The 17,244-nt window shown below is 44.0% G+C and overlaps 1 protein-coding gene across 1 annotated transcript; it reads right to left on the reverse strand.

The window, feature by feature from the left end:
- Window positions 1-1,643: 1,643 nt before the first annotated feature.
- Window positions 1,644-14,399, reverse strand: LOC129336195 (GDNF-inducible zinc finger protein 1-like). The gene is made up of 7 exons (XM_054989252.1): window positions 14,356-14,399; window positions 11,393-12,652; window positions 8,179-9,060; window positions 7,670-7,764; window positions 5,320-5,487; window positions 3,699-3,856; window positions 1,644-2,094 (listed from the first exon to the last, which is right to left on the reverse strand). Exons 2-7 carry the CDS (start codon window positions 12,649-12,651, stop codon window positions 1,855-1,857), a joined length of 2,802 nt encoding a protein of 933 aa, XP_054845227.1. The 5' UTR covers window position 12,652; window positions 14,356-14,399; the 3' UTR covers window positions 1,644-1,854.
- Between the last annotated feature and the right edge of the window lie 2,845 nt (window positions 14,400-17,244).

Raw genomic sequence — 17,244 nt, forward strand, 5'->3', positions numbered from 1 at the left:
TTTGACAGCTCTTCTGTGTTCAAACAGCTGCTTGCCATGGATGCCAAAGGTGGCTACTCCCCGAGAAACAGCCAACAAGAGCGCTGCATGCAGATCTTTCCCTCTTGCCGTTCTAAGGAGCAGGGCAATTACCTTTACAGTCGATACAGACATTTATACCTGCGTGCTAATATAAAACATTCATACACTGCTTTTATTCTGAAAAATGTATAACCCTTATGATCTAAAAGCAGGAGGCATAAATAACTGACTAGACAATCCTATGCTGAGTTACACCCTACTAAGTCCATTCAAGCCAGTGGGCTTAGAAAAGTGTGACTGTTTAGATTGCACTGAAAGAGAATTGAGTCTGCAGTTTTATAGCCATGTAGCAGTTAAAAAGGAGCATAAATCTCAGGTACTAAATGACACTTAGTTGAGCAAACAGTTCAAGTGAATTTGCTTCACTTGGAAGGATGCAGGAAATCTGTACAAGGAACCTGGCTTTGTTATACATATACCCAAGCAGCCTTGTTACCCCCTAGCCCAAGCAGCCTTGTTTGCTCGTATCCTGCAAGGACCTTTCCTTGCGCATTTCTCTCCAGCTCTATGAAATGAGTTTCAAGGAGGCAATACTGTCTAGTTACCCTGTGTTTATCAGACCCCAAAGAATTCTACCCTTTCTTCATGTATGCTTCACACCAGATACCTAGGTCAAGACAGAGGCATCTGTTTCAAGGAAGAGGTACTATTCCTTAGTTTGGGACCCCTTGTTAAGACCCCAAGGCTGTGATCCAAAGAATATGTTCCATCGAGTAAGTTCTATTGAATAAAATAGGACTTACATCTGAGTAGACTTGCTTAGGATTGCTTCCCAAGGAAATTACCCTATTTCATACTGGGCTTATCCACTGATTTTAACAGGAATACAAATAGACGTGCCCATCCCGCCAAAGCTACTGCTGATTTTGCCCTATGGTAAATCCAGCTTTCTGCAGGCTCATTTAGCACCTCCCCTCCTATATTTAGCTATGCCCCTTGTTCAGAGAAACAGGCATTAATATATAACAAATAAATAATACCAAATAAATAAAACCTCCCTTCCCCCATACAACTGAGTGCTTCCTTCCAGTGCATAATAATGGCAGCGTTTGCAAACGGGAGTCAAAGGAGAAGGAACCCCTCCACAATGTACCTAAAAACAAATATACAAACTTGCAAACCCCTTGGTGGTGGTGGTGGTGGTGGGGGAACTATATGCTCCTTTTCCTCAAGGAGTTGGCAAGTATATTGCATAGCTCCCTGAAACAAAAGAATAGCTACCTGTGATGAGAATGATTACGATAGCAGCATTTTGATATTTTTTCCATTTGTTTGGGGAACACTCAGAAGGTTTTTTTTGTTTCCTTTCTTTCTTTGGTCCCCCCACTTCCCCTCGGTTCCTGGAGGGCTGACATACAGGCTTGAGCATAACACTCTCCTGAATTTGAATGAAACACTGATCACCTCTCTCGACAGCAGCCTCCAAAAGACAGTTCAGACACATTTTTAATACATAAGTGGTACGCTGCTGCCAAATTCAATCGCATCGGTGCTCCACACCTCACCATCCTTGTTCGAACATCAGCTCTTCTGATGAGCTGGCCTCCCAAAAGATCCCCTATTGAAACTGGCCCCACAGGATCTGTCTCCAAGCTCGAAAACAGGGCTTTGTATCAATGAGCAATTCCACAACAAGCGTTGAGTCCAGCCCGTGCCTCACTTTGGGGGACGCTGAACTGCCTGCATGACTGATCCGTAGAGTATGTGGGCCGATGCAGAAAGTTCGCACAGGAGGAATGCACGAGGAATGCTTACGCCCTTGCTTTCTGAGAGTTATAAATACATCAGAGAACGGTCAGTCTCTCTTACGTCACTGTTACATGACACGTGTTCTGCCTTTTTGACACCCCCACTTTCTGGCTTATAATCTTTACTTTGTGTACCTGACCAAACTGGTGCAGAGTCCTCTCCCATACAGATGTTAGACAAAGTCTCTATTTTGGACCAGTTATGATCTTTTTTGATAGTTAGATCTATTAAGAAACTCCTCCAGTGAGCATTCCGATCATGGACCTACGGTAGACAGGGAAAAGAAAGAAATTGCTTTGATTATACAGCTTCTGAACTAAGAAGAGGCAGACCACAAAAAAAAAAAAATCTCAATTTGAATATACCGCACAATTAAGATGGCCTGGAGCTTTAAAACGATCAGTGCCAGTTTATTGTCTGAAGAAACAACAGCTAATTCAGGGAGTGTGATCCTGCATTCGGAGCTGGGCTACAGCGAGATAAGCATCTTCATGTTTCCCATCAAGTTTTGCCCCACGCAAGGGCTTGGGGGCAGTCACGGTCTCCTCTGGAATGCTGCGCTGCTGGTCCTCTCCTTTCCAGGTATACTCACTGGGGTCAGGACAGCAAGCAAGCACTGGCGGAGTTTTAATGGCCCGTACAGCAATCTTGTTTGCTTTCCCTTTCATATCATAGCAGCTGCAGGATCAGCACCCTGCAGGGGGAGATGGCTGGGGTCACAGGGAGGACAGATGGACAGCAACACAACTCACTCCTTTGTAATGTCCTCTAAGCTTTTAGAATTGACGAGGGAGCAGAGTTCCTGCTTCGTCCCCTCTTGTTCTATTTCTGTTCCCCCTCCAATCTCGCTCAGCATTGACTCTCCCTCCCCCTTTTTTTACATGGCATCTTGGGTTTCTAGGCAATATGTTGGCTGGTTCCCCCCCCCCCCGCCCCCAGCTTAAGTAGACATCACTGGCTACTTTTTGGAGGTTTTTAACTCTCAAATTATTTCCCCTCCCAACTTTGCATATTTTTGTGCAAACCTGGGACAGAAAGATACACTATAGTCCTGAGCGGCTCTCCTGGTGGATTTTATGATCCACGCAATGAGGCTTCCTATTGCTATCAGTAAGGCTTTTTTTCTGGGAAAAGAGGTGGTAGAACTCAGTGGGTCGCCCTCGGAGAAAATGGTCACATGGCTGGTGGCCCCGCCTCCTGATCTCTAGACAGAGGGGAGTTTAGATTGCCCTCCAGCCATGGCGCGGAGGGCAATCTAAACTCCCCTCTGTCTGGAGATCAGGGGGCGGGGCCACCAGCCATGTGACCATTTTCAAGAGGTTCCAGAACTCCGTTCCACCGTGTTCCAGCTGAAAAAAAGCCCTGGCTATCAGATAGTCAAGGAGCAGCTCTGGAGGGTCAGTCTATCTAGTCCAGCATCCTGGAATGCCAGATGCTCCAGGGATCCCACGAAGAGGACATCAATGCTCTTACTCTGCTGTTGTCCTTCAGCAACTAGAACTCCAAGTATCTGTTTTATATTGTCATGGCTAACAGCCATTGATAAAACCTCTCCTCCTCCACGAGACTGTCAAATCCCCTTTTAAAGCTACCCAAACCCCTGTGGCCATCACTGCAAAATATGATTATGAATTCTCTGTTGGGTGGAGAATCTTTGTTCTGTGCTGAATGCACTACACAGCTTCATTGGGCATCTCTGAATTCTATTGTTACGACAGACGGAGAAAAACTTCTTTCACCCTAATCTTTTCAAGCACATTTAACACTCAGGATTTAAAAAAAAAAATCAGGAAACAAAATGGCTGCTGCAAAGTTCGCTTGCCTTTTTGGCCCTATTAGGATGCTTAGTGCAAACCTCATGCACATACCAGCACATGCCTCCTCAAAGTGGACATGTCAGTGAAAGTTCTCTCGCAAGCCCTGCATTTGTACGGCTTTTCTCCAGTGTGAATTCGCTGGTGACGTCTCAGAGCTCCTTGCTGAGTGAAGGTCTTCCCACACTGCTCACAGAAATAAGGAGGGGTCTCTAAGAGTAGAAAAAAACCAACCCCCCCAATGAATGACAGGGTGCATTCTCCGATTTCTAAAAGAGTACCATTTCCACTACGCATCTAGGGATTCTTAATCACAGTGATGTTAAACAGATCCTCTAATTGTTGGTGGGATTGTGTCTATATCAAGCAGTTTTGGAGTGATGTACTTAAATATATAGAGAAAATGACCACGTATCAGTTACCTCTCCAGCCAGAGGTGATACTACTAAATGATTGGCATGATATCCCCATCCCAAAAGAAAGAAAAGCTTTAATAGCTTAATTGTTGGCAGTGGGTAAATCTGTTCTTGCGGCAGCCTAGAAGAGTGAAAACTGCCCAACCATTTCCAACTGGTTGCTGAAGGTCTAGGATCTCTTTATTTTAGCCAAGTTGACTGACTACACCAAACAACGTGAAAACCCAGATTACAAATCACATTTTATTGAATTTTGGTTTCCAGTTCCGGAATTTCTGTCGACAGATAACTATACTAAACAAACTGTTAAACCTAAAGATTGTTTTAATGTTCTACTTAGTTTGTAAGAGTGTCTTTATTCAAACTGTATAAATCTTTATGACAAAGGAGTCATAATTTTGTATTTGCAACCATTTATATTGCCTAGACAAATGTTAATTAGTTTCTCTGTTTCCTTATACATGACGTTGATTGTTCTTGTATCTCCTTATAATTACAATAAATACATTAAAAAAAACCCAGATCCTCTACATCTTTATTAACTACAACAGCTTTAACAACAACATTCGATTTACATACCACCCCTCAGGGCAACTTAACACCCACTCAGTGTAGTTTACAAAGTACGTTATTATTATCCCCACAACAATAATCACCCTGTGAGGTGGGTGGGGCTGAGAGAGCTCTGAAAGAGCTGTGACTGACCCAAGATCACCCAGCTGGCTTCAAGTGGTTTGCATGCTTCCACATTTATTTGTATCCTTTTGTTGCTATAATAATAATAATAATAATAATAATAATAATAATAATAATAATAATAATAATAATAATAATAATAATAATAATATGCTGTCAAGTCACAACTTGTTTACTTGAGTGGTTTTCAGGGCCAAGAGATGAGCAGAAGTGGTTTGCTTTTGTCTGCCTCTGCATAGCAGTGCTGGACTTCCTTGGTGGCCTCCCATCCAAGTACTAATCGGGGCTAACCCTGCTTAGCTTCCAAGCTCTGATGAGCTCAGGCTAAGTCTGGCTATTCAAGCTGCTGCTATAGTCTTTGCTTTTTACAACATATTAAGATCACTGCAAGCCTATGTGGCTTTTCGAAGAAGTCCGCAGCAGCTTGTCCTAATCATTCCCAAGAAATTTAATCAGATGAGGGCTCTGAGAAAGCCCTGATAACATCACTTTTTCATCTCAACTTCCTCTGTGCTTGCCTGCCCCTTCAGTCCTTTCCTCCATCCCCAAAGAACATTTCTTACCTGCATGAACATTACTGTGTTGGGCTAATGAGGCTCGCAGTCCAAAAGTTTTCCCACAGACGTCACACTTATATGGTTTGGCTCCCATGTGGCAGCGCTTGTGACATTTTAGGTATTCGTTGGTGGCAAAATGTTTTCCACACACATCACATTTAAAGAGACGCTCTCCTGCAAAGGAAATGAACAAACCATTTCTGTTACTGACCACTCACCGGAGATTTGTCAGACTATGGATGACAGGATACGCTAGACAGGTTTCTGTACCATTGCAACAAGAAGTCCAAGCTCTTGGTTAAATGGTTTTATTCAGAAATCCAATCATTTCCATATATATGTCCACAGAGTTACTCAGAGGCAAGAAAGCATCTAAGCAGTACATACTTCCTTGATAGGAATAGAGACTTGAAGAAAGTACATCCCTAAATACTCAATCGTTTCCCCCCTCCCACCTAGACCACAGGTTTGCACGGGAAAGGGTCTGGGAATTTCTTCCAGGGTTTACACACCAGCCTAGACAGAAAAAAGGCATAAGATTAAACCATAACATTTCAGACAGTACAAGGTCGCTTCTGGGAGCTTCAAAGGAAGGAGATAAGACAGCTGTGTTCTCAGGCTGCTTGAGAAACGAAAGTGATGGTTAGAGCATTTGCAAAATGATATGAAGGTACAGCATTAGCAATGGTTCACCACATAGAACAATGACATGGATGTAGGGGTACAGACACGACAAGATTTTTCAAAAGAATCTAGGGAACTTTTTCTCTATTTGTGACCCCCAGATTCTCTACCACGCATTTTAATCACGTTCTCCCTTTGAGGCGTACAATCCTTTATTCGCTTTATTTAATAACTACACACCTTTTTCTCTGTTAGCACGGTGTAAGAGTTTTGTACAAAAATTAGTGTGATGTGGGGGAGGTGACCCCAACTTTCATCTCCACAGATTCAAGATCCCATTTACACAGGGGGCGTAAATGCATACATGTGTACACATCAGCTCCCTATGCTTGGTTCACACAAACCCATTTTTGTAGATGCACATCATGTGTTCAAATCCTACGCACAATTCAATACACCTGCACCCACTAAAACTGAAAAAAGCCAAAGAAGTTGAGAGAAAATAAGTAAATCTATTTTTTTAAAGTACAAAAACTTTACTAAATAACTGTATTACAAAGTATATAAGATATATAAAATAAAATATTCCTTGTGACAGAATAAAACGATGGACCAAACACATTTTGACATTTGCATCATCTTTAACAGAAATCTGTGCTGTTGATTCTTTTTATCATAGTTAGTAACCTGCCTGTTGCTTGACTGAATTGTTTTATCATATTTTAAAATCCACCTTGAGTCTTAGTGAGGAAGGCAGACTATAAATAATAACAGATAAAGTTTCTGGCAGTGGCCCATTATCCTACTATATAAAAGGCAAACCGTGTTGCCGATGACTCAGTTCTTATCCTCGCACAGGGGCAGTATGCAAGGATAAGAAGTGAGTCAGAGGCAAAATGGTTTGCCTCCCCACTGCCTCCTTGGGGCTTCCAGAGGCCTGGAAAGGTCTAGCACGGCTGCAGGAAGTTCCAGCACCGCGGCACCAGGCAGTCCTGCTGCCTCGGGGCTTCCGAGGAGTCTGCCCCTGCTGCCACTGTGGCGCCCGAGGAGCCTGCTACCACTGCAGGAAGGCTCAGCATGGCAGCGAGGCCCTCCCAATGTCCCAAAGCGGCCGGGGGTGGGCAGGCTCCCCACCACAGCTGTGGGGCCTTGGGAGGGCTGTGCACAAGCCGAGCAGCAGCTGGGGGGCCGAAATAGGAAGAAGCCCCTGATCTCTTCCCTGATCCCCCCGACTGATGCCACGGTGGGAAGCATGGGGTGGGGGGAAACGCTGCTAGGGCCTGCCATATTTTCCCCAAACAACAGACCTTATTGCTAGTCTCAATCATATCATGTATTTCTAAAGAATATTTTTACATTAAAATACACACATGGGATCTTGTAGATCCCATGTGGTCCCAGGTTTCTGGGAGTGGTGCGGTAGGGATCTTGTAGACCCCTTGTGATCTTGAAAAGCAATATCCCAAAATTTCAAAAGTACTGCTAACTATAAATGTCTGTTAAACCAGGTGCATCCAATATTCCTTTTACAGATCCATTTTCAGTAACTGTAGCATAGTTAAGAAAGTCGCTACTTCAAATGTGGCTTAGAGTTAGGACTTTCTGCCACCCAGCAAAGCAGACATGCATACCTGCCGTGGTGCTTTGCAACAACAAAAAAAGGAGTTGAGATAACAGCGCATCAGTATGTTTTGCCCTCTGCCATGTTCGAGGAGCAGAGTTAAACTCCTACCCGTATGTGTCCTCTTGTGACCGTTCAGCTTGCCTTTGTCTGCAAAACATGCTCCACATTCCTCACAAATATATGGCTTCTCGCCTGTATGCGACCTGAATTCAGAGGAATAGATATATATTGAAAAAACAATTGAATGCTAATTCGTATCAAAATTAATATAGTCATGGGGAACAGGTGTATGCTTTTCTTGCAAAGTTTTTGTGATGCTCAAGTACATAAGCAATACACAATAAAGACCGAGTGTCCTTTTTAATACCAGACCCAAACACATTCCAATTCCATCACCACCCAAATACGGCTGAGAATGAATGGCTGCACACCAACAAAACAAAACAAACAAAACAGTATGAACCGTTTCTCACACGTGGATTGCCCACAATCACTAGATCTCCATTTTATCTTTCAGTTACTATTAATTGCCTGCATCAACCACAAAAAAGTACCTCTAGTAAGAGACACATGCAGAGTGTGCAAAAGAGGAGGAAAAAAGCAATACATAGGCTGACCTGGTGTGAATCTTCAGCTGTGATGGCTGAGCAAATCTCGAGCAGCAGATGCCGCACTGGTACGGCTTCTCCCCAGTGTGAGTTCTCATGTGAAATACCAGCGCTGTCCTCGAACTCAAGATCTTCCCGCAGACGGAGCACAAGGGACGCTTCACTCGCCCTTCGTGCTTCCGCAGGTAGTGCGTCCTCACGTCCCTCTTCCTTTTAAAGGCAGCATTGCAGAGTGTGCAGGCAAACTGCCTGTCTTCTGTGTGGACGCATGCCCTGTGCTCCTTCCAGCTGTTGTAGCTTGCAAAAGACTTGCTGCAAATGTCACACTGATATGCTTTCCCAGGCAAAGCATGATGGACATCTTTGCAATGGTCCACGTATTTTTTACGCGATACAAATTTCTCGGCACATTCATTACATGTGATAATGTATGCCAATTTACTTTCTACCTTGTTTTTGTTTCCTTTCCTCACTTTGCACTTGTCCATTTCGTTTTCTTCTTCTTCTTCATGGTGGTTGTTCAAGCCATCATCGTCATCATCATCTAAAGAGACAGCCTCATGATCTCTGTTGTCACGATCCCCTCCCTCTTCTCCGTTAACAATCATTGCAACATTTCCCTTATTAATGCTAGATTCATCACATTGCTGCCGCCTGTCTTCCTTATCGCCAGACTCTGCTTCTACAGCAGAAGAACTCCTAGATCCTCTCTCAAGCACCCCTGTTTTTTCACCCATGGATTCTCTTTGCGGATCAATATTTGGTACCTCGACACATGCTTTGTTAGTCATATCAAATCCACGGTCAGCCATATCAGCTCTGTCTGCTGGTGACACTGCCACCCAGCAACCTGGCACGGGTTTCCGGTCTTGCCCAGATTCGTGTATTTTTCTGTCAGGGGTGGGAGTAACAATACATATACAACAGTTAGGTTCAATCCCCCAGTATGCCCAAATCGCATATACAATCTGCGTATTCAACATAAGCAAATTCTGATGCAGTTTCATGGAAAAAGCATCTCACTTGCAAAATTCCTATGAGAACGGACAGATTTCAGTATCTCTGAGAGTTTCAGAACTTGGAGTTAAGAAGCAGCAAGTGTAAAATTACTGAAATGTACATGGCTACAAGCAATTCAGGGAATGCAAAAATTCAGATGTGGTTTGCAAGAGTTGAATGGGGAGGAGAGCCGCAGAGGAGTGCTTACTGGGATGGGCAAAGTAGTATTTGGATAAACTACAGGTGGACTGATGCAGTATCAGGCCTCCGCCCACAAAAGTGGATTACATCTTTGATAATCGCAACCCTGACAGAAGCCAACAGTAGGCTCACAGCAACTGAGGGGTGGAAACGGAACCAAAAAAGGCAACCACACTGAACAAGGCTAATCCAGATCATGTGCGATGGCTGAGTCTGCAGGTGTGAGGGCAAGTATTTCGTGCGAGGAACAGAAATAATAGCCACCTTCAACAGCTCTGCAATACTGCTGGACTGGTGCAGTTGGGGCGGGCGGAGGGGGGAGTCGGTTACTTACTGCTTGATCTTGATATGAAAAATGTTATTTGTAAGACAGCACTTTGTGCTGTCATAGCTGAGAAAATCTGGTAAGCATACACAATTATCCTTGAAAAGGCAGTCATCTAATTAGATTCACTATAAGACCCATGATAAGTATATGTTAAAGGTAAGGTAAAGGTAGGTAAAGGTAGTCCCCTGTGCAAGCAGTCATTACTGACCCATGGAGGGATGTCGCATCATGTTTTCTTGGCAGACTTTTTGTTACGGGGTGGCTTGCCATTGCCTTCCCCAGTCATCTACACTTTACCCCCAGGAAACTGGGTACCCATTTTATTGACCTCAGAAGGATGGAAGGCTGAGTCAACCTTGAGCCAGCTATCTGAACTCGGCTTCTGCCAGGATCGAACTCAGATCATGAGCAGAGCTTGGGCTGCAGTATTGCAGCTTACCACTCTGCGCCACAGGGCTCTTAATATGTTAAAGGCTGTTTTAATTCTGACCCACAATTGTCATGGTTGTAACTAGATAGTAATCCCAGGTATGCATATGTTAGGCACGCCTACAAAACTTTCTGTGTATAGCAGCAAGACACATTGCATTGTGATGATCTGTGGTTTTCACCAAACACAGTGGAAACAATGGCAATCGAATCTTTTTCTTTTGTCAGCTTTATCGCTAAGTGATTTATTAACTGGTACAACTATCTGTTTTGCATTCACTTTATCTCTTTTAAGTATTTAGAAGTTACATTTCTGTCAAATCACAGCCAATTTATGGCCACCTTTCACGGGGTTTTCAAGGCAAAAGATGAGCAGAGGTAGTTTGCCATTCCTGACCTGGACACTGCAGCCTAGACGGATCTCGTTAGATCTCAGAAGCTAAGCAGGGGTGGCCTTGGTTAGTACTTGGGTGGGAGATAGCCAAGGAAGTCCAGGGTTGCTATGCAGAGGCAAGCAATGATGTCACCTCCATCTCTTCTCTTGAAAACCCCGTAACGGGTTGCCATACGTCAGCCACGACTTGCCAGCACCCTATGAACACAGTTACATTGTATAACTTATTATTTAATAAATGAATTTCTTGTTGATTACTGGTTAGAATTTATTCAAGAACCAAATACCAGTTTCCTGGTATCATACATTCCATGACTGCTACATAACATTTTAATCTAATCTGATCACTGAATCAAGTCAGCTAACTAAATACTGGCTCGAGCATGAATACCAATTGTTCATCCAGGTTGACAAAACAGCATTTAGCCGAGCAAAGCAGGGCTTGAAAAGAAACCCAGACAACGAGAAGTCAGAGTCTATGATCAAAATTACGAAAGTAATCCTTGGATCTTTTTACGACCTTCTGATTGTAGTTAACTTATTAATTCTGAGATTCAGAAAGGCTGTTGCATGCTGGGAGAGGGGGGGGGAGTCTCAGTAGGAAAATGTAAAGTAGTTGGCCCAACATGAGAAAATAACTGTATTCTGGGACCAAGACACAAGAGTTCTCTAAACTGAAAAAGCCTACATTCAAGAAACTGTCCCAGGAATTTTAATTATTTCTATAACTAGCAGTTCAGCAAGATCCAAGTCTGAAATGTTCTACTAGCTCTTATGATCTGAATAAGACTGAAAAAACTCTGAGAATAGAGAGCTGGGAATTCTGAAAACCTGTCTCCCAAGACTCTGATATACACAAAGGAAAACTGTACCTCACATGAGTATTAAAGGTAGACCTCTGAGCAAAGCTTGCCGGGCAGCATCCGCATTTATAAGGCTTCTCTCCCGTGTGCGTTCGAATGTGAACCGTCAGGCCACATTTGGAGCTGATGACCTTGTCGCAGTAGGGGCACCTTGGAGGGCTCTGCTTCTTTTCATGCGCTCTCCGGACGTGATCACCGATATCTTTCTGGCGCTGAAATTTTTTGTCGCACAACAAGCAGGGGAAGCGCCGCTTGTGATTGTGAACGGCGAGCCTGTGCTCTTTTAGGTCTTGGCAACTGGCAAAGAGCTGGCCACACACATGGCATCTATACTTAACAGCCAGGTTTTGGTCATGCTCCACTTCCCTGTGTGACTGGTACTGCTTGGCAAAGCGGAAGGAGCGGTCACACATGTCACACGCATAGGTTTGCGGCAAGACTTTGGATATGCTGCGTGGTGATTTTCTAAGCTTGCCTCCACTAAGAATCAAACCGTTTTCATCCCCCACCCTGCTGGGAAGAATCTTGCTCATTGCGCAAGTTGAGTCCTCCTGATTTAAACGTTTGTTTTCTTCCTGGGCAACACTGTCTGTGTTATGACCCTTGCGCTTCTCTCCCTTGTAATGTCTGCCTGATGATACCTTCTCATCTTTAGCCTCACTAACAGCTACCCCATCTTGGTCTAATTGTCCGAATTTACTACCAGTGAAGTCATAGCTAGTTGATGCTTTTCTGTCCCAAAGGTTTCTCTTCATAGGTGTTGCCAAAATTTGGGACGAATCGCTCTGTTCCTGGCCTCCTTTTTGCTCAGCCTGGTTCCACAGAGATCTTTCAGACCTTTTCAAAGGAACCCTCAAATCCAACTCTTTTGGGTCCTCCGCCTTCATTTCTTCCAATGCATCAAGCAGGTCCTTGCATTCCAATCTTTCAGCCACTGCCTTCAACCGCCGCAGTTTGTCCACTTCGATTTCTACTTCTGTTGTGTAAACAAACTTCAGGAAGAAGACAAATTCTTCAGCGCTGATGTCCTGGAGCATCACGCTGCAATTCTTGGCATTCGGTGTCTCGTCTTTGAGGAACAAGCTTTTAAAGTAATTGCTGGAAGCTGCCAGGACAGCTTTGTGAACGGAAAAGTCCTCTTGGCTTCCAGGACAGTTTGTGTGAACGGTCACATCACAGAAGTGACCAAACTGATAGAGAGAATGGAGTGCTCGCAGAAGATTAGAAGCCGCAACACTGGATTTCATTGTGATTTTGTTCTTCTCCATTCTATTAGACAGAAGAGAGTATCTCAGAATACTTTTAACAGAGTATCTTAGATCACTCAATCAATTTCATTGTCCCAAACAATCACACCAGTAGCTAACTTCTTGTACCTGGTCATATTTGCTGAACTCAAAAGATTCTGTGATCTGTTGCTGTAGATGGAGTTAAACTAGGTCCTGAGAGAATTGTTCCATATTCTAGCCTAATGGGTAGCCTTGGACAATCCTCTATATTTCAGCCTCTGCTTTGGGGGCGATAGGTTTTCTTTTTAACACGGCATTCCTGCACAGAAGTACTTCAGTTTAAACTCACTGATTTCAGTCACTTTAAGCTAGAATAACACATTATCAATTGCAGTGTAAAATTGAGAGGGCACCTGACTAAAAACCATGACAAACACAGAAATGTGAAGAAGATGTGTGTATATTTAATATACCTAAAATGCATTGAGAGGGATAGGAAATAATTGAAAAGAAACTGAAAACCATAATGTTATTGAATTATGAAGGCAAGCAGTCTCAGTTTTATGAGGTAGGGAAAGAGAGAGAGTGAGAATACGGCAGATCTGGTTCCAGTGTATTCATGCCACAAAATCAAGGCATGATATCTACTTGCTCCATATTTCATCTTTCTCCCCAACTCTCCATTTTATCCTCACAACTATCCTGTGAGGTAGGTTGGGCTGAGAGGGTGTGACTAGCTCAAGGTCACCCAGTGAGCTTCCATGGCAGAGCAGGGATTCGAACCTGAGATTTCCCAGAGCCTAGTCTGACACTAAACACTACATCATACTGTGCTAGTGTAATGAAATAGCTAGGACTGTGGAGACCTTGCTGTGAAACACATTGGGTGGCCTTGGACCAGTCTCTGTCATCCAGCTCAACCTACCTCATCGGGTTGCTGTTAGGATAAAATGGCAGACTGGAGATCCATCTATGTTTTCCTGAGCTTTTTGGAGAAAGAGCAGGACGTTAAAAAATGCACTAACTTAATGAATACATTCTGCTGCATGTGTAGATTTATATTTATTTATTAAATATATTTATACCAGCCCTTTCATATTGGTTCAATGCTGCTTCATGGAAAAGGTCCGCATATGTAAGAACAACACACCAAGGAACAAAGGAGGCTATAGCTCTCCTTCCTGACATACTAGCTTTCTGCATGCAGGAAAAGGATTTTATTTTGCAGGTGAGCACCGCCAACCGCTAACATAGCTGGAAGTGATACAGGCTAGGGAAAGCTTGATCTCTTGGGCATCCTGCTGAATATGCAGCCTGCCCTTTGGAAAAGGGTCAGACACACTTTTATCAGAACATCATAGAAATCTATAAAATTATGCCTGGTTGGTCAAAAGCAGTCAGAGATGTTTCTCCCTCTTACACATAATCGGGGGATGCTCGATGCACTTGACTTGTAGCATATGCAAGAGAGACAAAAGAAAATCCTTCGCCCATCACAGAGTGAACTTGCGGGAATACGCCGCTACGGCCCCTGGTTTAAAAAGGGAGGGAGGATTTGAGACAAAATATCAGCCTCAGTGATTAAATGGAACCTCCATGTTCAAATGCCGTATACCCCTAACGTCCAGTAGCTGGGGAGAGGCTAAACCACAGAGAAAGGCTATTGGTTTCCTAAAGGCACCAGGTTAGCCGCTGCTGGAAAGAGGATGCTGGCGACCCCTCCTTTGGCCTGCTCCCGCTTACCTGCTGAGTTTTGAAGGCCAGGCGGTTTCCCTGGCAACGAAGAACCTGCGAGGTTCGGTCACCAGCAGACGTCACGCAGCAGCCTCGGCAAGCACACCTGCTGTCCGTTGCCCCGCCTCCTTATTTACGTCGCGGAGTCGCCCCGCCCGTCATCTCAGAGAGATGTTGGAATGACTGCCGGCGGCCACCGTAGCAACGCCAAAAGCCCAGAACTGCCCGTACGTAGTGGTACTGGTCAGCCATCTTTCTCTTGGGAAACGAAGCCCTCGGCAAAGGCTGTGGGAGCCATCTTTAAGGGTGGCAAAGCGAAGTCGTTTGTTTCCTCTTTAGGGCCATCTCTGCGTTAGGTTCTAAAGGGCCGTCGCCACCTGCTGGGCGAGGCTGGGAAGATGCCGGTTTCTAGATCAAACAGTTGCCTAGACTGACACTTTATAAAATAGCATTTTATTCCAGCCCACTTGGGTTCTCTAGCCCACCAGACCTATGCTGGAATAAAATGTTGTTAGTTTTCGAAGTGTCACAAGGTTCCTGTCCGCCGCCCCTTCCCTCGCAATCACACTAGAGTTGCCAACCTCCAGATGGGGCCCAGATCTCCCAGAATTACAAATGCTCTCCAGACTACGGAGATCACTTCCCCTGGAGAAAACTGACTACTCTGGAAGGTGCAATTTATTGTATTATATCTTGCTGATGTCCTTCCCCAACCCCGCCCTCCCAAGGCTCCAGCCTCCAAATCTCCCGGAATTTTCTAACCTGGAGTTGGCAACCCTTTGCAGCCGAGCCTCGGATTCTATACTTGTGCAGGGGAAGCCATGTTAACATGGTGGCCAGTGAACTTGTGGCACCCTTAGGGGCCAAGACATTTATTGTGTCTTAAGCTTTTATGAGTTGGAGCCCATGTGGTCAGAGATGTGCTAGACATGTGTCAGGAACTGGTCTGATCCTGGTTCTCTGCTCATACTGGAGCCTAAAACTATTTCTTTTGTTGTTTGTTTAAAAACATCTTGGCTTTACACAATACAGTGCTTAAAAAGAAAATATACAGCCAAACAGGGGCATGTCAATTGGAATCCATAGATTAATCTCTTGGGTTTTTTTGCCTGCTGCTCCTTTACAGCCTGTTTTCAATACATGCTTGCTGATTTTATGATTTCTTTTATGTTGATAATAAAAAAACAGCGAACATATATTGAAACAGACCGTAAAAGAGCAATAGTTAAAAACATGTTGCTAAAACACTGTCAATCGTGGCAGAAATCCCATGGAACAGCTAACATGAAGAACTGTTTAAATCTCAGTGACAGAAATGCCACCCTTGGGTTGGGCTCTTCTTAGAGATTGGGGGCAGACTGTGGGGAGGTACCCAGCAGGCAGTCCACCCTCCTAAGCTGCCATTTTCTCCAAGGGGACTGATCTTTGTAATCTGAAGATCAGTCGTAATTTTGGGAGAACTCAAGGTGGCACTTGGGAGTTGGCCAGCCTAAGAGTTAGACACGTGCTTAAGTAGCTTCTGAAATCAGTAGGACCGAAAATTGCTTAACTGGGGCTGAACTCTGGCCAAGATTTTGTCACCCACTTAAAACTGTAATACATTGATGGCCAGTTTGTCTGGAGTCTGGGTACCTATTTTGCTCAGGGCTGGCGCTGAAATATCCTTGGAATCTGGGAGTGGTGTACTAGTGAAAGTGGCCTTGGGAGACCTCCGCCTAATATAGTTCATAAAATCAAAGTGTTATTGTGAAGTTTAAATATATCATTCCAGGGCAATATATGCCTTCACGTGTCAACAATGCCTGTTTGCTCTCTATTTAGGACAAACAAGTTGGTCCCTTCGTAAAAAAATGAACGGACGCAAATCTGACATGATATTCATGATCTGACATTATAGTCAGAAACTAGTGGGAGAACATTTCAGAGCCAAGCTACAAGTGACGCCTGACACTAGTCGGACACTTGTCAGCTTCCCTCAAGTTTTGATGGGAAATGGAGGCAGCTGGCCGGAACATTGGACAAGTGACAGTTGAAAAGTCCATTGGACAGCAGTCGGAGAGCCAAGCTGCAAGATCAGAACGCCTACATTTCCCATCAAAACTTGAGGGAAGCTGACAAGCATCCAACTAGTGTCAAGCGTCACTTATAGTTTGGCTCTTAGTCTCCCAGGATGCTGTTTTGGGCCTGAAAGTCACATTTGTCGAACAACAACAAAAACTTCAAAGGAAGACTCCAGCCTGAAATTGCTGGATTGGAACTTGTTAAAAGGAATCTTACTCCCCTCACAAGACCAAAACTTGGGATTTCCTTACAGATATTAACTATTTTATCGACACCTGTGATTTATGGAACACTGGCAACGTCTCCATTTGCAAAATGTTTGCAGGCCATTTGGCTTCTGGGTTTTTTTTGGCGCCTTTTTTGTGACCGCGGAGAGTGCGTTCCCAGAAAAGGTGCTGAAAAAACAGACGCCGAACAGCCCGCAACCCAGTATAGCTTAGCATAACTAGTGAAGGGTGTCTGTGTGTTTCTTGATTATATTTGAATTTTACATGAATAAAATATACAAAGACTGCCTTGAATTGGACAACAACAACAACAATAGATCAAGATGGGTAGCCCTTTTTGGTCTGTCTGTAGTAGTGGAAACGAGCAAGAGTCCAGTAGCACCTATAAGACTAACAAAATTAGTGGTAGGGTATGAGCTTTTGTGAGCCACAGCTCACCTCTTCAGATACCAATAATAATACTGCTTCAAATACCAACAATAATAATGGACACTTCAATTTTAAATGACAAGGTTTTGACAAGAGCCCTGGTCTGTTAGCATTACTATTTTCTGCCAAGGCTTTTAAAAAAAAATATGCAGCCAGATTTAAAAGATGCACCTCCAGGGGA

The sequence above is a fragment of the Eublepharis macularius genome, chromosome 1 (assembly GCF_028583425.1).
Source record: "Eublepharis macularius isolate TG4126 chromosome 1, MPM_Emac_v1.0, whole genome shotgun sequence".
Classification (NCBI taxonomy): domain Eukaryota; kingdom Metazoa; phylum Chordata; class Lepidosauria; order Squamata; family Eublepharidae; genus Eublepharis; species Eublepharis macularius.

Excerpts from the sequence above, each read along its gene's own strand:
- LOC129336195 (XM_054989252.1), bottom strand. The coding sequence starts at position 12,651 with ATGGAGAAGAACAAAATCACAATGAAATCCAGTGTTGCGGCTTCTAAT. Across the intron at positions 9,061-11,392 it reads ACCTTTAATACTCATGTGAG|AAAAATACACGAATCTGGGC; the intron begins GTACAGTTTTCC and ends CACCCCTGACAG. Across the intron at positions 2,095-3,698 it reads CTTTGAGGAGGCATGTGCTG|GTCCATGATCGGAATGCTCA; the intron begins GTATGTGCATGA and ends TGTCTACCGTAG.